At 53.6% G+C, this 22862-nt stretch overlaps 6 protein-coding genes across 6 annotated transcripts; 4 read left to right on the forward strand and 2 right to left on the reverse strand.

Moving 5' to 3' along the window:
- Positions 1-2106: 2106 nt before the first annotated feature.
- Positions 2107-4400, forward strand: EsH8_IV_000721 (Golgin subfamily A member 7/ERF4 family-domain-containing protein; the record flags this gene model as incomplete). The annotated part of the gene is made up of 3 exons (XM_083265611.1): positions 2107-2803; positions 2896-4241; positions 4293-4400. 3 exons carry the CDS (start codon positions 2107-2109, stop codon positions 4398-4400), a joined length of 2151 nt encoding a protein of 716 aa, XP_083124506.1.
- Positions 4401-5302: 902 nt separating this feature from the next.
- On the reverse strand, positions 5303-7079 carry EsH8_IV_000722 (pheromone A receptor-domain-containing protein; the record flags this gene model as incomplete). Its single annotated transcript, XM_083265612.1, has 3 exons — positions 5303-5858; positions 5919-6137; positions 6574-7079. The coding sequence occupies 3 exons, from the start codon at positions 7077-7079 to the stop codon at positions 5303-5305; spliced, it is 1281 nt and encodes a 426-aa protein (XP_083124507.1).
- A 1402-nt stretch (positions 7080-8481) lies between these two features.
- On the forward strand, positions 8482-9044 carry EsH8_IV_000723 (single-stranded DNA-binding protein; the record flags this gene model as incomplete). Its single annotated transcript, XM_083265613.1, has 3 exons — positions 8482-8759; positions 8836-8924; positions 8992-9044. 3 exons carry the CDS (start codon positions 8482-8484, stop codon positions 9042-9044), a joined length of 420 nt encoding a protein of 139 aa, XP_083124508.1.
- A 360-nt stretch (positions 9045-9404) lies between these two features.
- Positions 9405-11147, reverse strand: EsH8_IV_000724 (glutathione synthase; the record flags this gene model as incomplete). Its single annotated transcript, XM_083265614.1, has 4 exons — positions 9405-10428; positions 10479-10627; positions 10673-10748; positions 10840-11147. The coding sequence occupies 4 exons, from the start codon at positions 11145-11147 to the stop codon at positions 9405-9407; spliced, it is 1557 nt and encodes a 518-aa protein (XP_083124509.1).
- A 1743-nt stretch (positions 11148-12890) lies between these two features.
- Positions 12891-18736, forward strand: EsH8_IV_000725 (DEAD/DEAH box helicase; the record flags this gene model as incomplete). Its single annotated transcript, XM_083265615.1, has 3 exons — positions 12891-17828; positions 17877-18407; positions 18503-18736. 3 exons carry the CDS (start codon positions 12891-12893, stop codon positions 18734-18736), a joined length of 5703 nt encoding a protein of 1900 aa, XP_083124510.1.
- Positions 18737-20572: 1836 nt separating this feature from the next.
- Positions 20573-22528, forward strand: EsH8_IV_000726 (5-aminolevulinic acid synthase HemA; the record flags this gene model as incomplete). The annotated part of the gene is made up of 2 exons (XM_083265616.1): positions 20573-20948; positions 21000-22528. 2 exons carry the CDS (start codon positions 20573-20575, stop codon positions 22526-22528), a joined length of 1905 nt encoding a protein of 634 aa, XP_083124511.1.
- Positions 22529-22862: the final 334 nt, after the last annotated feature.

A 22862-nucleotide genomic window follows, 5' to 3' on the forward strand; every position in this document is an offset into this window, starting at 1 on the left:
TAGGACGACCAGATTCAATCTGCAGCGGGAAAGTTTGCCGCAGCGAGACACCACTGAACCACGGAGGCCAGTTTCGGTCACGGTTTGGGCCATTTCACATACTCAGCTACCCGGGAGTCCGAATTCAATGTTGGAAAAGAGTCTGCCGCAGCAAGAAGCCCCCATGACATCCAGGCTGAGAGTGAGAGGGTTTCGAGAAGGGCCGAGTGAAAGAGTTGCAGGCTGCAGGATCGCCGTTGTCACCCACTGATTGCCCGCTAGGCGGGGGGATCAACCTCGGGTACCTCATCAGGATGCACCGCAGCTAAGGCTGCTTGGTGCCAGGGGTATCAGATTGGCGGGATTGGGGGCCCCGCTACCGGTATTTGAACTGCCAGAGTTGCAACTCCGATCTGTGGTTCGAAAGATGGATCAGTCGATTTGGAGCGCCTAATGCAGTGCACTATTAGGTCAGCGTTCCATCGTGGTGTTTCTATCCTCGTTACATTGGCATGGTTTGGACCCGGCCAGAAGGCAGAGGAGGGCGATGCTGAAGCGGAAGGGCAGTCTGCCCGCTTTCCGGGCTTCCGAGGAAGCCGTGTGCTCTATTATGTAGTCGTCAACGGCATCCCATCCTGTGAGCTGTGACGCACAGACGGGCCGGGCGCGACGGTAGCTGCTTGATCGTCGTGTTGAGAAGGATGACGGAAGCGCAAGTGAAGGTGGCGCGGGCATGGTTGGTGGCACCACCACACCAATGCCAAAGACTGAAGGCAGGTGTCTCACGAAGCAGAGGATGGCCTGCCTCTCAGAAGACCCACGGTGATTATAGGCATATCTAGTGGGAGTATGTTGGACGTGTCAGAACAGAGCCACCGTAGCTATTGCAAAATGCGCCGCAAGGTGCCATTGAGTGAGAAGCCAACGCGTCAAATGGTGTCTGCCGACCCGGACAACCCCGTCAGACCCCCCTGGTTCTTGGCTCTTTGGGCTCGCCGAGCAAGGAGGGCCAGGGCGATTTGATGGGTCCTGGGAGATACACCACCACATCACCCGGGACCAGGGAACATTGTGCGGCGCAAGTTGAGCCTGAGCCTGGTCAGAAATCTCTGCAAGTTCCAAGTTGGACAATTTAAAGCACCATGGCTGTTGGCCGAGAGGACAGGGAGGGACCTGCCAGGCTCAGCATCCATCCGTACATCCAGTTCAGCTGAAAGTCGTGAGCATGGCAGGCCAGGCCGTCCTCATATATTGTTGGGTCGGGGACAGAGAGTTGGGGAAGGTTTTTCGTATCGTGTCTTGACTGTCTTTTCTTTTCGCTGCAAAACCTTCCACAAAACGACGGGTGAATCACCGACCGGCAGCAGCAACAGAGCAAGCCTGCATCTGTAGAAGAGACTGCTTCACAAGGCAGCCAATTGTCTGCTTCGCTCTGCAAAGTTGACGTCGGTCCTTGGTTTTTTTCTCCTTCTTCTCTCTTTCCTTCTTTTTCCAAGTCGTTTGCTGCCTCTCTCTCTCTCTCTCGCCTCCCACTTGGGTCTCTTCTGCGACAAGACCTGTGGACGATCGCGCCAATTGCCGTATCGGTGAAGGCGGATAGCAGGTGGCATTCGCTGTGCTCATTTCGTGTCGCGAGAAGCCCGGACGCCAAAAGGCAACGACAAAGAAGACGGAAAGACACAATTGTCGATCAAACGCAACTGTCCGAAGCCGAGGACTCTCTCCCTCTCTCCCTCTCTCCCTCTCTCTATCTTCTCTCTTGGGCGCTCGATTACCAGAATCCAAGACGGCAGCAACGAGAACGTGGCCTCGTACCTAGGCAAGAACGGGCGCCGATCTGCATAGCAGCAATTCGGTGGGCATTGGGCTGCAGGGACACTCATCCCGGGCAAGCTGGATCCGAACCGCTTCGAGCTGTGAGAAGGTGGAGGAAAGCACCAGGAATAGAGAGGGGTCGCTCCCGTTCCTGCGTCCGCTACACTACGAATACGCTACCTGCTCTGTATCCGCACCGAGACCAGACTACCTACACAGCACACTAGACTAACGCGGGCTTCTCGGGCCCAGGGTCCTGCCTGAGGGAAGGATCTCCCCCCAGCCCTCCTCTACTACGGCCAGCGTCCCAAAATGCTGGGACTGAGCTCCAACCCAATCTCGGCCATCTCCCCCCTGAAAGCTCGGTCCACTCTTTACCAATACTCGTCCCCATCCAGCATTTGGACGCTTATTCGGGCGCAATTCTTCGCCAATCATTCGTCGTCGCCCATCACAACTTGCACCCGCACCCGCACCCGCTCCTGCACCTACACCTGCAGCACCAACGGGTCGAATACGCATCCTGTCGAGGTTGGTGTCGCTCCCCGGCCCAAGACCACCACCACCACCACCATTACTACTACTACCACAAGCATTGCCAATCACAGCCTTCGCCCTCTTCTCTCACCCCGATTCACCATTGGCCGCATCGCCCACGCTTGCATTGAGAACACCGCCGCCGTCGTTCAAGCACAAGCCAAAGCCAAAGCTGCAGTCCGAGCCACTGTCGACGCTGCCTCCATTTCCTGCAGGCCTCTGCATTTCTTTGTCCGCGTCCCCACATATCTAGCTGCAAACCTAATCGTTTTGCTGCGCGACTTGGCCCTTGGCCGTCTTTTCCCCAGTCACGTCCGATTCTCCTCTCCCTTATTCACACTGCGACCGATTCAACCACTGCTTTCACCACTGCTGTCGCTTATAGAGGCCCTGGCGTCCTCCAAGAGCCTGGCCGAGGCATTATTGCTGCAAACTCCTCCTCGACGACAAGACCCGTTCTCCACCCTACCCCGTAAGGCCGTCGTCCTCGCGGCGGCCTTCGTCGAACCATCTTTCCCACGGCTTCCCACGCGAGAAACACGTCTCCGTCGCCGGCCACCTTAGATGCATCCGCAAATCCTCGCCTCGCCACGCTTTCGCAGCAGCCCACATATCCTGGCGCTTCGCCCGACCTTGGACGCCCAGTAGCCGCCGCCGCCTCCCGCCCGCCCCAAGCTCGCAGTCCATCCCTGCTCCGCCATTACGATCCCAAGGAGTACTTCCTGCAGTCTCCCTTCCGAAATCGTACAGCCTCCTCCGCTGCCCGCCGACTCCCTCACCTCTCGGCTGGACGTCTCTGGAACCCGACCAACTCCACGCCAAGGCTTTCCGACGAACCTATCCGCAAACGACGCCCATCGACACCGGCCCCTCCCGCAGTTCCCCTCTCACACCCGACCCTCGATCCATCCTCCGTTGACCCTGCCGATCCCCTGGGCATCGGTGCCGGCGACTACCCGTTGCTGACCCTGCCTGAGCAGCGCCAGACGAGACACTCCACGTCCAATCGAACAAGCCTCCAGGTCGACCGGAGCGGAAACGCCGAGCATCGCGTCAGCCTCCCACCTTCGCTTCGTCACTCGTACGACGGAAGAAGGTCTGCTGATCCTTCTCCAACATTTCCAGACCCCGACGTCGGTCCCGCCGACGATAAAGAAGTTATCCAGGCCGAACCTCCCGCCGAGTCCCGAACAACCGGCTTGCGCAAGCACGGTCAGAGTGTTTCAAGCCCTCATATTCGAGACTTCGCCATAACCCTGGACTTTGACAAGGGGAAGGGGAAAGCAGTCATGGAACCAGGTACTGAACCTCAGGGGCGAGGCCTCTCCCAGGATCTGGAACGGGGGCCGGATGTGCTCCCACGCCTTTCAAATGTGTCGGCTGGTGACGGTATCGGTTCGGCCATTTCTTCTTCCGACTCCTCCATTATGGGAGAGGAGTTACCGCCGGACTTGGGCGAAGAATGGGGACCGCAGCACCCCTGCTTTCCTCACCTGAACCCTCATGTTCCCACCGATTCTCCAGAGTACCATAATACACGAATCATTCGTATACGCCGAGATTGGTTGATAGAAGGAGATCTGGCCCCGACGTTCTCCAACTTGTACCCTGAGATCCTTGACCCGGCCGGTCTGTCAGAACAGGAGTTTCGCAGGATCATCGACAAGCTCAATAGCGAACTTATCCCAATCTTCAGCCCATACAACTGGAGGAACGTGGTCGACAGTGTGCTGGGGCTTGTGACTGGTTGGTTATGGGACGACTTAGGCTTCACGGGCGTCAAGGCTCGCCTAAAGCGCCTAGAACGCTGGGTCGACCAGTGGAACAAGGAAATGGAAAAAACCGTCGGCAATGAAGACAGTTCAATGGCTCCGCGCATCATCTCTTTGAGGCGGACCGGCTACATGACAGTAAGTTGCTCGTTCTAGTCTCCCAGATGGCCATGCTAATATCGGTGACAGCTGGACATCCAAATCCCAGACCCAGAAATCGCTCCTGCTCCCAGCACACCCGCAGTGTCGAGATCTGGAAGCTTGCCGGTGGAGCCACCGGCTGCCGTGACGGCATAATACGTCGGTGTATGGCAAGCTTTGGCTTGCTTGCTTTTGCACTCTTCACTTCGAATTCGTATTTCACCGTACACTCTTTATAATACCGGATCGGCCGCGGCCTGTGGGACGAACCGACATGAGTTTATACGACCGTAGCCTCTCTTCCTCGCGAGGCACTCGATATCCATTTATTCCCCTGGGTTATTACTATATTTTTATTCTTTTTTTATGCCCCACCGACCAGTATCATCTTATACTAGGGGCATGGCGCGGAGTTTAGGATCCCTTGGCTGGGACGGTTACGAACGTGATTCGATGACTTTACTTGTTTCGTTTCTTGATCATCGCATTTTTTGCATCGTTGTCTTCACGGATCGGGAGTGTTTTATGATTTGGAGCGATCCTTGGATGGAGAGGAAGACGAGGGGCCCGTTTATGCACGGGGAACAAAACTGAGTGGGCTTGCTGACCCGTACTCGACTCGGAGTACATGTCAAAGGCCGCTTGTAATATACCTAGATACCTATCATCCTTTTCAGCCTTGATACTTTCTCCCCGCAGTCTTTGAGAGATTATGATAAGCTTTGGCGTGATCATAAGCCATCCTACTTCCGTCCCCTTGTGTTCCTGGAGGATATATAACTGAATGGCCTTAGATGCCAGATTAACCTGATTGGAAGTTGGTGTCGATAGCCATTTGACAATGATAATGCCCCTCTCAAGCGGGCTGAAGAGAACTGGGAGTTGTGTATAGTGCGAATGGCTGTCGAGTTCTGCACCAGAACGTCATCCACGACGTTCCATCCCACGGCCGAGGACACGCCCGACCTTTGCTTGTAAATTACGAGCAGCGTAGCCCGGCCCGCGGAGCTAGAAGACATCTCGGTGTATTAATAACTCAACTCTTCAAATGTCAAATGTCAAATGTCGCGGGATGGGTGTGCAATGTGGTTCCGAATCATCTTAGTGAGATCCGGCTGGGGAGATAGCGGAGGCAGCCAGGCGTCCTGGGGTGTTTCGTCTGCCTCGTCGATATTGCTGTTCAAACATGGTCGGTTGTACAGGCGAGCCTCTACCGGCGAGGCGATCACGAACTGGCCGTCCAGAAACGCTGTGTTGCAGTGAATCCCTAGCCGAACATGAGGTGACCCAGAGGGGCTGAGAGGCGCTTGCGAAGTGTTTTGCTGATTGTGAGGGCGTCCCCAAACAACCCCTGATAGGTTCATAGGAGAATGGCTAAGAGTGTAGGACCAGTTGTGCCTGGCAGCTACACAGGGCTTAGGTGCGGCGATGACATCCTGGATATGATCGATGATACGTTGTCTCATAGGAGCCAGATGCCTCTCCTTGGCGTGACTATTGAACTTCTTGGGGTAGGACGCGGGTGAAGGTGATATAAAGCCGCCGACTCTCAAAGCCTGGCTAGCGAGGGCGTTTCGGCAAAAATCTTCGCCTGTTGACTTCACCAGCGTCGATCTGTTGTGGAACGTCGGTCAGTGCTTCAAAGTTCCTCAGTACGACTGACGTAATACTCACGTTGTCTGCGCATGCCATGACTCTCCTAGTGGTCGCCCTCTTCGTTTCGGGACGGGATCTTCGCGAAGCCTCGAGAAGACCTTCCTCGGACCCAGGGTATCCATGAAGCGGCGGTCGGCCTTCGTGGTGTTCTCCGTTCTACCGAAGAAGAAATAAATGGGCAGTGCCGTCAAGATGACCAGATAGTGGCTGTTGAGCTGGAAGAATTCGAGGCTGCTGCTGGGGTAGAGAAATATGGTGTCCCACGGCAGAGGACGGTTTTCATGGCGAATATTGTGAAAATCGAGGCCCTGCAAAGGGAAAGTGCTTCTCATCTGTACGCCGGTATGAACGCACATGACGAATAGGTAGGGTACCAAGATGCTGAACGTCATCAAGAAAAGGCGTCGTCTTGTCCGTTCAGCCCGTGCTGCGGTAGAGCTGTCTAGTATGACTGTCGAGCGAGTAACCCGCTCGATCTGGGTATACCGCTTCCAGGTAAGGACTGTATGTTGACATGAGCAGGGTAGCAGTTCTCTATTTGAACAGCGATGACTTACACGAATAATAGCATGCTGTGAGAGCGAGAAGTGGAATCGGAAGCAGGAAAAACACAAATACGTGCCAGCTCCAACGATGACTCCACACGCAACCGGTCAGAGTGGCGACGATATACCTTTGTGCTGAAAGGGGATACACCAAGCCCATCTGAATCATGGGAAGTGGAAACATGATTAAAGCCTGGACGAGCGTTTTCCTGTGTTTCTCGCGAGCAGTCAAGGAGCCAGTCCTCGACAATCCCATCTGCTGCGCGAGATTCCGCATGATGGCGGTGACTGAAGTCGAGTAAAGAGGCAGGAGGGGTTGGTAAATAAAGGGGTGGACATCGCACCACCCGTTACCGGTCCACCACTCAAAAATGTTGTCATCGCGCCACAAGAGGGCGTTGATGATTGTCAAGGTGTTGAGGGCGACGACCGTGCCGACGAAGACAACTGCCGCAAACTGCCCGTGGTGATACATTTTCTTGAGCGGTACCCAGCAGCCGATGTTAGCCAAAGAGGCGAGAGCTACCCGAAATATGAGGTTTGCTGTCAGATATGGGTTGGTAAAAGGTGCCGCCGAGGGGTCTGGCATTGCGATGGGAGTGCGTGCCATCAGCACGTCGGGAATTGGAGCCATATAGCCAGTGTTGAAAAGGCAAATAGCCCTCAAGAGCTTGTAATTATCTGTTCGCTTTAATATTTTTTGAATGGGTGTGACCGGCACATGAAGATTTCGCAGGATGGTGTCCTGAGCAATGTGGTTCGCCGAAAATGGTACGAAGAAAGCAGGTGTGAGTGAGCGAATGTTGAGTATATCAAAATAGGCCGGAAAGAACGTTGAAATTTGATCGGTAGAATGAAGATATCAAAAAGAAGACAGCGAACAACCGCTTCAGGAGCCAGCTCCTGTTTCGGTGATGGAGGCAGATGCGAAAGGAAGTGCGTAGTTGACGGCGATGAGGTAGAGAGTGAAGCAGAAGCAAAGAATAAAATCGAGTAAGGCGCAGAGAACAAGGCATTTTTTGTGAGAGAAGTATGCCAGAATTGTCCGAGTATTCACCCAGGAAAGAAAGATGGCAGGAGCGACACACGAGAAGCAGAAGTACAGACAGAGAGAGCAAGAGCGGGAGAAGGGCCGGGCACCACAAGGAGCCACAGCCGGAACTGATAAGTTCTCTCTTGTGTTTATATTCAACAGCCGTCCGACCTTTTTTAGTAAGTCCGACTTGGTTGGCTTGCCGTACGGTATTTGCGAACTGGGCACTTGGTGTAAGCCGCAACAGAAGGCCTGCCAGGCAGAGCTGAACTTTTCTTTGAGCAAAGACCAGGTCTCCTCCCTGTCATCGACGCAACCATGGCAAAATGTGAAAATATTTAGCCACAACATGATAAATCAGAGGTTTACCTTCGTGACGCATTCCCACTCCGGCCTGTGGCGCGCTTACACCGTCTGATCCCCCCCCGGGTAGAGAGTATCATTGAAGTAGGGCTTGCGATAGACTCAAATTATCAACAGTCACTCGGGTGTATTATGAACTTCAGGACTACAATTTTAATTGACCTGACGAGCTAGGACGTCGTCATGAGCAGGCAACATTGATCAGCGGGATGGAGGTGCTGTCTGTTTCTAGAGAGAATGGTGATGCCATGTTGATGAGATGGCCGTCGTCCAAACTAGGGAACCTTGTTATTGAAGGGCTCGGATTAGCGAGTACGACCCGTTTTACTCGATATTGACAAGAGCTAATCTGCAGAAAATCCTGCGTCAATGCGCGCTGCACTCCTCAGGACCTGAGGTTGGAGACGCACGAGCCACGGCCCAGCAACCTGCCGCGGCGGGCGGCCCCCCCTGGATCGCGTCGAACCAACGCGTGCACTGCGAACAAACCGATAGCTCTTGTCTCCAGGTTCCAACGGCGTCTCGTCAATTCCGACACATCACACCACTCGCTATTCTTTGTTCCATTCTGTCTCGCAACCACTTCCACCTCATTTGCATTCGCTCCTTCATCCTCAGGTTTGAAACCTCGCCAACAAAAATGTCCGCCGCCGCCCTCTTCCGCCGTGCCGCCGCCGCGCCGCGCATCGCCCGCGCCTTCAGCACCTCCCCCTCCCACAACGTCGCCCGCATCACCATCGTCGGCAATCTCGCCGACACCCCCGAGCTCCAGCCCACCAGCACTGGCCGCGAGATCCTCAAATATGCCGTCGCGAGCAACAGCGGCCCCAAGGACAACCGCCAGACCAGCTGGTTCCGCGTCACCAGCTTCGAGCCCGAGGGTCCCCGTCGCGATTTTCTCCAGAGCTTGCCCAAGGGGTACGATCGAAGCCAAATTCACAAACAGACAAAAAAATCAAGTGGAGCTTTGGAATGCTAATGCTATCGGTTACAGATCTTTGGTCTTTGTCGAGGGCGACGCTACCATGAGCACCTACCAGGATGGCGAGGGCAAGACCCGTAGCTCCTTGAACATTGTCCAGCGTATGTCCCCCCCAAACCTACCTCGCCGTCATCTTGCAATATCGCGGTATTCTAACGCTATGCCCAGGCAACATCGAGGTCCTCAGACGCCCCCAGACCGGCACAAACGCCAACGAGTAAATACGTCCTTCGGTGCTGTGAACGGAGTTCTTTGCCATGTATGAATGACGGAGACGAGAGTGCCCTCGAGATCTTGGCCTGACCGGCCCCTCTCCACTCTATCGGGGTTTCCTTTTTTTGTTTGCAAAATGACTGACAATCGAGCCGGTTGAGGCGTGATGTACAAAAGTTTCCTAGGACGGATAATTGATACCACGGGTTGCACCTCTTATATGCATTGTCTTGAATGTGCTATTACGCAGCCGAAACTAAATTGCTGCTTGATCCAGCCGCCCATCTCATCCTCACACGCATCGCCGGAAGGGCGTCTACTGAATGCCGCATGTTTGCATTTTGAGGCTCTATCTGTACCATTTGTTCTCAGACAAGCGTGCAGCTGTCCATGCAGCCAAAGCCGGCGGCGACTCCTCCCTCGTTGCTGGTGTCGCCCTTGGTCCGGAGCAGGTATCCAGCTTCCTCGTTGTGAACGACCTCTCCGGTGCCTTGGTTCCATACGGCCGTGCCATAAATACCGAGCTCGCAGATGACACCGCCCTCTTCGAGGTTGCCGTTCCGGAGGATGATGTTGTCTTGCTTGGGAGGGGTGATCAACTCCATCAAAATGTATGAACCCCAGTGCGACTCGGGGGTCTCCTTCAGGAACCCGGGGATGTCCTCGCGGTAGTGGTTGTTGCCGCCGCCCTCCCTCTGCGGCTTCAGGACGTAGTTCTTGCAGAGCTCGGGGTCCTGCGCAATCTTGCGTGCCTCCAGACCGGCCTCGGAGGTGTCCATCGGGAAGATGTTGGTGAAGGTTTGCCATACTCCTGCCGTCTGCGGAGAATCGTCCGGAATGAAGCGCCCCAGGACCGAGGGCGATGACCCCGACCTCGGCGTGGCCAGGACCTGTTGGATCTTCTTGCTGCCCGCCAGCTGAGTCAAGACGGTGGGGCACTTGATAGCTGACGATCTCTCGAGGTGGTAGCGAGCCTCCCAGGCGCTCGCATCCGGGTAGTCGGACGGGTCGTACCAGCACCGGAGATACGCGACGGCCACCTCAAAGACCTTTGATGGATCTCTCGGCAGCTTGTAAAGCAGCTGCCGCTTGGGGGTGTCGGCAACCTCGGTGTGCTTGAGGAGTTCCGAGAACGGAATGCGGAAGACTTGAACGGGGTCGGAAGAGCTGGTGAGCGCGTACTCGAGGTGCCGCTGGTCGAAAATATTCCTCTCGCCGCCCTGGACGACGAAGATGACGCACTTCTTGTGGCCGAGCTCGGATGGACCATACGAATCAAAAGCCGCGCGGATTCCACCGGCAAGACCCTGGACACTCTTGTTCTCGGGCAACTCGAGAGACCCCGACTCAATGGGACGATCAAGGAGAGGATACTCTGCCACGGAGAGGAATCTGCAGGCGTTAGTCGCGGTGTCATCAGTGGGTGGAAATGGGGCATCTACTTGTGAAGTAGTGAGGTGCGGGACGACAGGCCGCCAAAAGACGAGGCTATCGTGTTGAACTCAACTTGCTTGACCTGGCGTTTGGGTTCGCCTGTGGACGTATCCTGGTGGACGAGGTAATCCGATCTAAATAGGCCCAGAGAAAGGTCCTACACAAGATTAGTCTCGGGTTGAAAATGTGAGGAACGACGTACCTGGGTGTACCCCTCCTTCTTCACTCGTACATGGGTATCCCATAGCTTCCCGATGAAGTCATCGCCGCCCTTGACCCTACGCATCATTAGATCTAGGTTGTCATGACTACGTTGCACACGGCCGTCGGTTCGGCATGCATGCAAGCAAAACGTCGGTGCCAACATACTCTTTTACCATTGCGCTCAGAAACTCCTCATCTCTGCTTATGGCGGCGTAAAGCTCATTATAAGTCTTCTGAACAGATCTTGCCTGCTCAAAACATTGCCGAGGGAACGGGCTAGGGAAGAGCGTTACAGGCACGTTGACTGCCAGAATGCCCTTGGGGTCCGACTCGGGCGACACAACGGTGGGAGGTGGTCGGACGGACAAGCCGTTGCCGATTGCCCAGTCCTTGACAGTCTGCACCAGAGCATCCTGCTCCGATCCAGACAGCCGGGGTGGGTACTGCTCCTTGGTAAGGGTTGGAGTTGTCATGTTGATGTTGGTAATTTTCCGGTGAGACGGACACACAGAAAGTCGAGGTGATGGCTGAGGCAACCTTTGCTATTATCAAGTTCCCCGGCTCGAAATATGAAAGGGCTGGTGGCTTTGTCTGTTGCAACTGAGTGATTAATAATTGTAGACCAACGCTAGATGAGTTGGTATGTGGAGGGACTGAAAGGCCGGGATCGCGGCTCGTCAATGAGTTCTCGCCAACGGGATGGCGTATGGCAGCACTATGTTCCTTTCGAGAGACGAGTAGCGAGTGAATGGTTGAGTTGCCTGGATGTACCAGGAAGAGATATACTTGGATGAGTAGCGCCTAAAAGTCTGGATGGGGATGTCCAAGAGGGGAGAGAAATCGGTAGCCCCACCACAAGATTCCAGGACTGGGTTCCCGACAGCAATGACTTTGTGTATGTTCGATGCACGTAAGACGTGATCGGCCAGCTGGGAAGAAATGTTAAGCACAACCCCATGCCCCCCCTGTGAGGCCAGCGGCTCGACTATGAAACGGAACATTCTGTGCAGTCCATTGATTCATTTATTTTTGGGGTTTTTAGAATAAATTAAAATATGTCGTGATCGGAGGGATTGGTTTGTTTGCTCCTCCGAACTGATTATAATCCTTTCTTCCAAGAATCTGGACAGTTACACTGACAGAGAGAGATACTTACCTACCTTGTCTTGAGGTACCTTGTTCAGCATTACCCCTCCATCCCACCACCGATAAGGGATGCCTTGCCTTATCTTAACGCCGATTCTAATAGTCACCTACCTACTGAAACAAAGCTGAGATGGAGATTTTCGATTGGCTATCCCTTCAACTCCCCACAGCAAGAGCAAAGGTACTGACCTCGAAGGTACCTGCCTACCAACCGTACGCGGGTACTGAAGCGTGAGCCAAGTGGAGGCATCTGTCGAAGCTACCTACCTAAGGTACCTTAGGTACCTGCGCGGTGAAGGAAGGTGGGGCTTGCGACTGTGACTTCCGCGACTTCTACCAGCTCACGCGTCGTGAACTCTGCAGGAGCTCGTTTCCTGCGTCTTCAGTCTTTCGTTTCGACGTCTTTTCTCCCACGCAACTGATAAATCGGGGACGGCTACTTGATTCGAATTCATCTGGGGTTTAACTTCGTCTTATTTTCCTCAGCCTCCTACCATCTCCTCATTACACGTCTGGAGGGCCCCAACCGAGTACCATCAAATTCGCAGACTTGTTTGCCTGACAGGGATCCTTCTTTTCTTTGTCAGGACCTTCACATTGTCCAGACGACTCTCAGCTCCGACGTCCCTTTCTAAACTTCTGTCACAACCCGTCTCTGCAACTTCCTTCCCTCGGAGAATGTCCTGGCCGGCTCATGTTACCCAAAGGTGAAGGTCAACCGCCACAGAGCTCATCGTAAGTCAAACCTCGCAGTTGTCAGTTTTTGTTCCGGTCGATTTTCTATTCATCATCATCCACTTCTGTCACAACTCTCTTTAAGACATCTTCCAGAAGCCACCGGCTTTTATGCTCGGGCTCAGATACATATATATATATATATATATAAAGGCCGACTTTGGGCGGGCCTTCTCTCTTCGCTCGGCTCTCATAGCCTTCTCTCGTATCTCGTCTCCTTCCCCTCTTACAGTCAGCCAATCTGTCTTCGTACCCCCTTGATCGAGTTTCCGAGGCCATTCTAACACACCTGCTGTCATGTAGCAAGTCGACTCATGACCTGAACGGCAAGCAAGATGGCGGGCAATGTGGACGATCCCTTTGGGTGGGATGTCGAGCAAGTGGTGCACGAGCTATGCGCCGCCGAAAATCGCCCATGGCTCCCAAAGCTCGCCACCAAGAGACCTGACCCAGAGGCGCTCTCAAAAGAGTTGGTCGAGAATGGCATCGACGGCGAAACGCTCCTCACTTACGAAGATGTGATGCCATCTCTCGATGGTCTTCTTCAGGGCCTCGGCCTTACGAAGATAACTCACAAGATGACTTTCGTCAAAGCTATCAAGCATCTGAAGTCTAAGAGCCAGGGTTACCGACAGTTCAAAGCCGATCTGGTTAAGCAGGATCTCGAAATGCTAGGCGACTTGCAGGAAGCGCCAGCCAACGGCGATCAAAACTATGCAGTTGCAGTTCAGGGCGGCAGCTCTCGTGATATCCTAAGCGCGAAACCTTCCACAGAGACTACTGAGATGCAGGAAATCACAGATCGTGGCGATTCTGTCGCGACTTCACTACAAACCCAATTAATCTCAACTAGTGAACTCGACGGCCCCCTAAGCCCAAAGCTAACCGACGCTCATCCAACCGCGGTTCTCAATGACAACGATATGGACCAGACGACAAGCGAACCCCCTCAGAAGAAGCGAAGGGTGGCGCCAGCGTTAATCTCTACCAGTGTCCCTGGAGTAGGCGTTGCACCTGTTCCCACTGCCGCAGATGAACTCGTATCGCGACATTTTGGTTCACGTGAAGTCCAGTCCCAAGACATTGACTTCTCTATGAAGGACTTTCCAACGAGCCCTAGAAACTTTGCAAGGCAGGACAAGGAGCTGGGATGGCGAGACGACAAGCCTAATGCCTATTTCGGATGCAACGGATTGATTACCGCCCACCGGGTACCGAATTCGAGTCTTATTTCGCAGAATAATGACCCAGCTAATAGCAGAGATACATTTATCTTTGTTACCAAGGGCTTGATTCCCAGCGGACGACGCCTGCAGGTTAACCGAGCGATCCGACGACTCTTTTATACAAACAACCAATCCCTTGTTTTGATGCAAAATGGACAATCTCCCTACTTGGAGCCTGAGGAGGAGGACAAGGTTCTTCCTCTCTTCGGCGAGTCGGATGTCGAGGACGGCTACGATACCGAAACCAGGGAAGCCATTGAAGACGAGGAAGAGGAGCTGCAAAGGGAGATGGACTTGAAGTCTCATCACCTAACTCAAGAAGATGTGGATCGAGTGTTGCAGGAGGAAATACAGAAAATGGAAGAATCTTGGGATGAGAGAAAACTACCGAAGAAGCAGAGAAAGGCGAACGAACTCTGGAACAAAGCGCGCCGTCATGGACTTGTCCGACAAATAGCCAATGCCACCTCTCGGCTTGAGGCGCTCAATAACCGCATCGACAAACTTCGCAGAGAGATTCAGAGAGACGAGTGGCCCACTGAAGATCAGTTGAGAAGACAAGCGCGCTGCCTTGATAGCAGTGTCGAGGACCGGAAGGCTGAGAGATGGCTTCTTGACGTTCTACGAGGGACTGAGCCTCCGCAATCGGAGACAATGCCCAAGCTGCGCCCAGCTCCTATCCAGCGAGAGATCCTGTCAGATGAGGAAGGCGAAATTATCACAAGCGACGAGGACGAAGAAAATGACGATTTCGTTATCGAATCTATGGTAGACGCAACCTACTGGCCTGACCCGGGCGAGTCGCGGCCAACAAGCCCCATGAACCTGGACAACACTGAAGAGCCTGGACGGGCCCCTACAAGTCCATACTTGCGAAAGGAGGAATCACCAGTGGAAACTCCAATTGAAATTCAATCCGACGACAACATTATCGACTTGACAGGGTTCGATTCGGAGCCTGTGTTTGAAAGAAACGTCATCTGTCTCGATACGCCCAAGAAGGCAAACGCAACACAGAATGTCCAGCTCGACCCTGTGAGTGATGCCGAGGAATTGGCACAGTTATCTGACGAGGACCTCGATCTTCCCTATAACCAGCCTGGCAGAATCGGTGACATTCCACCTAAAGTTTGGAAAGAACGAGCTGACTTCAGACGACTCCTGATCTGTGTCCTTTGGCGAATCGACGAAAAGTCAAGAAACCCATTCTTTCATGTTGTCCAGACGATGGATCCTGCCGATATATGGACCGACAACGTCACAATTGCGCTGGAGGAGGCTTCCGAGTCCCATGATGAGGATTCTGCGCACGAACTTGGCACTGCGATCGCACGACTGTTCAGAGTCTTTGCCTTCTGCAAGCCTATGGCTTCCTCTAGCCTCACCAAACCGATTAGCCGAGGGAAAGCGAAGAAGATCAAGAGCAAAGTGGAGCAGTTTGAGGGCTTTTGCGAGTTTGTGAACGGGAGCATTGTCCCTTACTTCCCAGTTGAAACTAGAACCGCGGGCTCTGGTTCAGGAACGCCAAAGCAACAACGACTAGCAAGCTTTGACGAGGAGAGATCCTTGGGAGGCTACAGTGATGACGACATCGAAGACTCTCCGTCTAAGAAGCGGAAGCGAGTTGTCCTCGTAGACCAAGCCGCGAAAGATCTCAGAGAAAGCGACCAAAGGCGGCTTCAAGAACAGGAGAAGCGGCGCAAGGAGCTGCGCAAAAAGCTCGCGGCGTCCGACAATATTTCGAGTGACAAGTCGCGATTGATTATCAATGAGACGAAGCAAGACGATCAAGGCTTGGTTTACGTCAACGAAGATATTGGCAAACGAATCAAGAATCACCAGATCGATGGAGTGCGTTTCATGTGGAACCAGATTATCTACGATTCCAAGGCGCGGCAAGGATGTCTTCTGGCTCACACCATGGGCCTCGGCAAGACTATGCAGGTCATCACTTTGCTAGTTGCGATCGCTGAGGCCGCGCAATCCAGTGACAATTCGATCCGATCGCAGATCCCAGAGGACCTCCGAGACTCGAAAACTTTGGTGCTGTGCCCATCCCTACTAGTAGACAATTGGATGGATGAGTTCTTGATGTGGGCTCCCGAGGGGCTTCTTGGGCAGTTCTTCAAATTGGAATCCGCGACGAAGGTAGCAGAGCGAGTGCCGACGATACACAGTTGGGATCAGAAGGGCGGGGTTATGATCATCGGTTACGACATGTTCAAGAGATTGCTTGATACGCCCGACGAAGAGCTCCCGTCAAAATACGATGGCAAATCGGTTAGGGAAATCTTTACGCAGAGCCCCAGCCTTGTTGTTGCCGATGAAGCCCACAAATTGAAGAACCCTGAGTCGAAAGTGTCGATTGCAGCAGCACAGTTCAAAACTCAAAGCCGAATTGCACTCACCGGATCTCCTTTGGCAAATAATGTGGTAGAATTCTACTATATGATCAACTGGGTAGCACCTGGTTACTTAGGACCCCCCGCAGAGTTCCAGGCTGTTTACGCAGAACCAATTCAAGCTGGCCTCTATGAGGACAGCTCGAATTCTCAGTTCCGCAAGGCGAAGAAGCAGCTTGCTGTCTTGGAGGCTACTGTAGCCCCCAAAACAAACAGAGCAACGATCAAATCTTGCTTGAAGAACGATTTGCCACCAAAGATGGAGTTTGTACTCACTGTCCCCGTCACTACACTTCAGGCCAAGTTGTATGACGCTTATATTGCATCCATCAGAACCGACCTGAGTGGGCAACCATCTGCGAAGCATCTTGCTGCCCTTAGCAACCTCTCTTTGATCGTTAATCATCCTCGTTGTTGGCAGAGGAAGCTTACGGACGAACGCCGAAATCTGATGGATCCGAACACAACCAACCTTGCCTTGACAAGCAACATCATTAGTGAGGGACTTAGGATCATGGGATCCCACAAAGACATTATCTCGCCTACTTTGTCATGGAAAACGCAGCTTCTCGTCGCTATTGTAAATGAGTGCGAAAAGGCTGGAGACAAGATCCTTGTATTCACGCAATCAATACCGACCTTGGACTACTTGGACAGTCTTTTCCGACAACAGCGACGCAAGGTCTCCCGTCTCGATGGCAAGACACCTATCAATCAGAGGCAGCAACTCATCAAAGACTTTAACAGTGGCGACACTCTAATATATCTTATCTCGACAAATGCGGGAGGAGTTGGCCTCAACATCTACGGTGCCAATCGCGTGGTAATCTTTGACTTCAAGTACAATCCTATTCAGGAGCAGCAAGCAATTGGCCGAGCATATCGTATCGGCCAGCAAAAGCCAGTCTATGTCTACAAATTCTTGTCTGGCGGCACCTTCGAACAGGCCCTTCACAACAGGGCCGTTTTCAAGACGCAGTTAGCGTCACGTGTCGTGGACAAGGAAAACCCAAGGCGATGGTCTAAGAAGGGTAATGAATATCTCAGAGACCGCGAGGAACCCGAACAGAAGGACGTTGTCCCGTTCGGGGGGAAAGACGCAGTGCTGACCAGCTTGCTCAAGTCCCCCGAGCTGTCGCTGGGCATCCGCTCCATCTTGATGACGGATACATTCGAGGAAGAGGACACAAACGAGATCTTGACCCCTGAGGACCTGCAGGACGTTAAAGACCAGATCTACATGAACTCTCTCCGCAACTCCAACCCCGAGAAGTTTCGTCAACTGGAGCAAGAGCGGCTAAACAGACTCGGCGTCCCACCTTCCATGGTGCCTTCAATAATTGGGATAGTTGTGGAACCACGAGCATCGAACCATGTCGCAGGGTTGTCAGTAAATGCGGTATCAACGCCCATTCCACCTCCCGTTGCTACCATCTCGGCTGCGCGAAATGCAGCCCACTTATCAACCCAGCTTGGACCCATTCAGCAGACCGCCAACAACCACGTATCAAGTCTGGCGACTCCTTCCAATGCGCCCGAGTCTGCGAGACTCTCAAGCATAGCAGTCAAGGAGACGTACCCAGAGGCGCCTGCTTCCCGCCAGTCAATGCCGAACCTTGAGGGTTCCCCACAGAATCAAGCAGAGGTAAGGTCACATATGAGCCTGGGGGATCAAAACTAAATCATTCCGCAGCATCGAGGAGCTCCGCCCATGCCCATGGCTGGCGCCAACACATTCTTCAGAGCTCAGCAAGGAAAAGTTACTCCCCCGCCTGCCGACAGGCCCTTCTCTTCTCCTCTGAGGAGTTCAAAACAACCGAAAGCGAAGCCAAGTATAAATTCTAGCATGATTAAATGGCCAGATCAATTTGAGGAGAAAATCCTTGAGTCACTCGACAAGGTGACTGATCCCGAGGTGCTAGGTGCGATTGGAGAGGACAAGAGTAGCCTAGCCAAACGGATTGCACACTCAACCTGGAATGTACGAATCGAGATGAAGGAAGGGACTCTACCAGATATGTCGCACATGAAGAAACTGTGTGGCTTGATGGAGAATTCCAGGTTTGCGGCAGCAGTCCTCACAGGACATCTGCCTCCAGCCCAGCTTGCGCATGCCTCGACGACCAGTGGCCTCGACAACATGGAGAGCGAGTTGATGCAGCTCGAGGAACAGCAGTTTCGTAACAAACTCAGATTGGGAAAACGCATGGTCAAAGAGCCTAACGTATGAGCCCAGCACATTTGCTTTTATCGCTTTGCAGCAGCTTTTTTTTCATTCATTCATTCGGCACCAGTTGCGGCTAACAGCTTAACCAACAGCACCCCCAGAACACCGTCAATCGATCGAATGCAGCACCAGCGGCTAGTCGAAAACCTATTTTCCAAGAGGACGATGACGACGATTTGAACTTATTAAGGGGAGGGGCAGAAGGGAAGAGGAATCGTGCTCCTAGACTTCCTACATGGGCCAGCAAGGCTGTTGAGGAAAGTAGATTAGAAGAACACCAGAAGCGGACACAGGGGCCATCGTCGTCGGCAGGGTCAAGTTTGTGAGTGGAAAGGCGTTGGCGTCAATGAGTCACGGTTATGTTTTGCTTTCACGCGCATCTTCTTTTCTATTTTCTATTTTCTTGAGATTCTGCTTCATGAGGATATCGGAGTTTTGCGGCATCGAGATGCTTGCTTTTATGATACCCCTTCCTTATGGGCATACCTAGACACGACCTCAAGCTTGTGAAGAGTTGACTAGAAGTGGTCTGAGGGTTGCATTAGCATCGGCGTTAGGGCCAGCAATCAGATGAATTGAGATCTCGGTACACAAGGCTAAAAAGGTGTCTACAACCCCCTAAGCGTATGCCGGGCTCGGCAGCTAAGATTCTGTGAAACGGCAGACTTTGTCGAACTCGTACGCTTGCCGATGTTATATGCTGCGCATGCCTGGCTGCTTACTACGGTGTGGCTCAAGATGCGCTCTGCTCTGGGTTTGTACCACACATAGTAAGCTATGGTGAGCCTGGAAATAGCCTCGGCGAATGCAGTGTCACAACGACTCCTCCTAGCCCCATCGTCGGTATTGCCCTTCTCACCAATGGCAGAGGAGAGACTACTTTTGAGGCATCCTAAGCGGACCACGCGCAGGTGACTAACCAAAGGCCGGAAACCCAAGCAGAACAATTCCACTCTGGACATGTCTCACTGCTTTCCCTGGAGCTGAATTTTTTTCACCATTCTTTGTCTTAGTTTCTGCCTTTTCCCTCCCCCTCTTCCTGTTCACCCCCTAGTATCTTTTCCATTCCATCTCCCTGTTTTTCTGCCATGAGCAAATATTATGCCCGGTACTTGGGACGACGGAAGTGACAAGGGGCAACGAACAAGAGCTGGTTTCTGACTCTTTCAGTCATCCACCAGCGTACTCGGGAAGCGCCGCGACCGGCGTAGTGTTCGTACGATCCTTCCGATCCACTCTACGGTGATTCCAGGAGGCATGGAGTTTGGAAACGGCATTGTGGGTGTTTTAGAAGAGCAACTAGACATCTAATAGGTAGGATCGTTACCGGTGCTTGAGCCAGGGGAACGAAAGGACGGCAAGCAAACACCAGAGGGGAAAAACTCATGGCGGCGGGCTTTGAACATCCATCACCTTTCAGTATGCGTGCGACAGGGGTGTGGCCAATCAGAGAGTCGCCAATTCCCCAGAAATTGGCTCCAAGCGATTTTCGATTGGCCAAACTCAGTGTAATGGGGCAATGTTCTCAGTGTTTTCTCTCCTCTCTCCCTCTCCGAGAAGCCGAATGTCGAAGGGCGGGACTAGGGGTCCCCACCCTGGACGCCGTACCAACACAACCCATCCATGTACCCTTACCGCCAAGTTACTGCGTACTGTACACTGCAAGGCGCGCACAACAGCACCCCATCGCACCGCCATCTAGACCTCGACTCGGGCTACCAAGACCGCCCACCACACTGCACCAGCACCGGCCGCCCCGCCATCGTCTGAAGGGCCCCGGTCCCAAGTGCGCGTACTAGGTACCCTGCGCCTTCTTTGGTGTCATGGCGACTCTTCACCGGAGACCCTAAAATAAAGGACGGTCCGGGAATCTGGTCTCTTTTTCTTCTCGTTTCTCCCCATCCGCTTGAAACCCCCCCCTTCTCTCTCCCGCCTGCAAAAATCCGTCTTTGTCGATTAATTTCGACCCTTTCTTCTGTCAATTGACTTGTGTCCAGCCCCCGTGCTGACACTTTTCGCTGGCAACGCTGACCTCGCATCTACGTTGCGATTGAATCGCCACACCACAACATCCACAACGAAAACCACACCGTGAGAGTCGTACCGCCTCTCCCGAACCACTCCAACACGAAACTTTGCTCGAAAACTACCTGTTGTTCGTCATGGAGGCTGCCCTGCGCCAATCCAAGGCCATGTGCCCCTTCTTGAAGACGGCCTCGCCCGCCAAGCTGCGTGCGCTGTCTACCTCGGCTCGCCCTCATGCCATCCAGGCGGCGCCCCAGATGGCCGTCTCTCCCTGTGGCGGAACCATGTCCAAGCTGCAGCTGCTCGCTCATCGCTGCCCCGTCATGGGAAAGGCCTTGACCGTCCAGTCGGCTCAGTACGGCCACGGTCGACCGGCCAAGGTGGGAAACTCGTCTGTCGCTGGCATCCGCGCGCTGAGCACCAACTCCAAGCCTGGCCGCGCCAGTATCCACACCAGCCGTAACAAAGATGCCCGCGCTGTCGATGCCCCCTTCATCAACGGGCACAATAAAGGTACGGAAACCGCAATGCGAAGATGAACGCCTGAGCTAATCCCTGGTCCAGCCCAGATCCCCCCGAACTTGTCGGCCGCTCGCCAGAATGCCGCGTCCAACGTGGGCATGGGCAATTCGGACAACTCCCAAGCGAAGTTCAACTACGAGGCCTACTACAACTCCGAACTGGAGAAGAAGCACAAGGACAAGTCGTACCGCTACTTCAACAATATCAACCGCCTGGCCAAGGAATTCCCCCGCGCTCATATGGCTGAAAAGGGAGAAAAGGTTACCGTATGGTGCGCTAATGACTATCTCGGAATGGGCCGCAATTCCCGCGTTTTGAAATCGATGCACGAAACCCTAGACGAATATGGCGCCGGTGCTGGTGGAACGAGAAACATCTCCGGGCACAACAAGCACGCTGTCGAGCTGGAGGCCACCATTGCGAAACTCCACGCCAAGGACGCCGCTCTTGTCTTCAGCTCCTGCTATGTGGCCAACGATGCCACTCTGGCGACTCTCGGCAGCAAGATGCCCGAGTGTGTGATTTTGTCTGACAGCCTGAACCACGCCTCCATGATCCAGGGCATTCGCCACTCAGGAACGAAGAAGGTTGTGTTCAAGCACAATGACGTTGCGGATCTCGAGGCTAAGCTGGCATCACTGCCCCTGCATGTCCCCAAGATCATTGCATTTGAGTCTGTGTACAGCATGTGCGGTTCCATTGGTCCTATTGAGGCCATTTGCGATTTGGCGGATAAGTACGGCGCTATCACTTTCCTCGACGAAGTCCATGCTGTCGGCATGTACGGGCCCAGCGGTGCGGGTGTTGCGGAGCACCTGGACTTTGAGGCGCATCGGGAGGGCCGCCCGAAGGGCAGCATCATGGATCGCATTGACATCATCACCGGCACCCTTGGCAAGGCATACGGATGTGTTGGTGGTTACATTGCCGGCAGTGCCAAGCTCGTCGACATGATCCGCTCTCTCGCCCCTGGATTCATCTTCACCACGTCTCTGCCTCCTGCCACCATGGCTGGTGCAAAGGCGGCAATCGAATACCAGATGGATTATGACGGCGATCGCCGTCTTCAACAGCTTCACACCCGCGCTGTCAAGGAGGCCTTGAGCGACCGCGATGTCCCCGTCATTCCCAACCCCTCCCACATCATCCCCATCTTGGTTGGCAACGCTGAGCTTGCCAAGCAGGCATCGGACATGTTGCTTCAGGACTACCAGATCTACGTGCAGTCCATCAACTACCCCACCGTTCCTGTTGGGCAGGAGAGACTGCGTGTCACGCCTACCCCAGGCCACAAGAAGGAGTATCGCGACCAGCTTGTTCAGGCCATCGACGAGATCTGGACCAAGCTTGGAATCAAGCGCACCTCTGAGTGGGCTGCCGAGGGTGGCTTCATTGGCGTCGGGGAGGCTGACGCCGCTCCCGAGGAGCCCCTGTGGACCGACAAACAGCTTGGCATCGAGCAAGCTGCGAAGGATATCAAGGCCGCGGGAAACATCAGCAACGGCTTTGTTGAGGCCCTGCTGGAGCGTGAGGCCAAGGCAGTTGGTCAGGCTGCGAGCTCTGCTATCTGATTCCGTTCTTTGGCCGGTGTATCTAATCCGGCACATTTGACGTTGATATCTACAGGGGGGCTCAGCGGACCTAGACCACGTTCTTTGGAGCGATCAACGATTTGATTTTTCACCACGCCCGTGGCTGTTGTTCTCTTTCGATTTGGGATTTTTTTTTACCTGCAAGGTTATCTGGTCCCAGTGTTGGTCGCAACACCAATATTTAACAAAAATGAATGTCATCCATTATTGGCACATTATTCACCATCTCAAGTTTACATGCATTAACTGCCGTTTGTGACATATTTGTGAGGGGGAGGGGTCGTCTGATATCTCACGCTAGGATGCTGATCCT

The sequence above is a fragment of the Colletotrichum jinshuiense genome, chromosome 4, assembly GCF_051148585.1.
Source record: "Colletotrichum jinshuiense chromosome 4, complete sequence".
Taxonomy (NCBI): domain Eukaryota; kingdom Fungi; phylum Ascomycota; class Sordariomycetes; order Glomerellales; family Glomerellaceae; genus Colletotrichum; species Colletotrichum jinshuiense.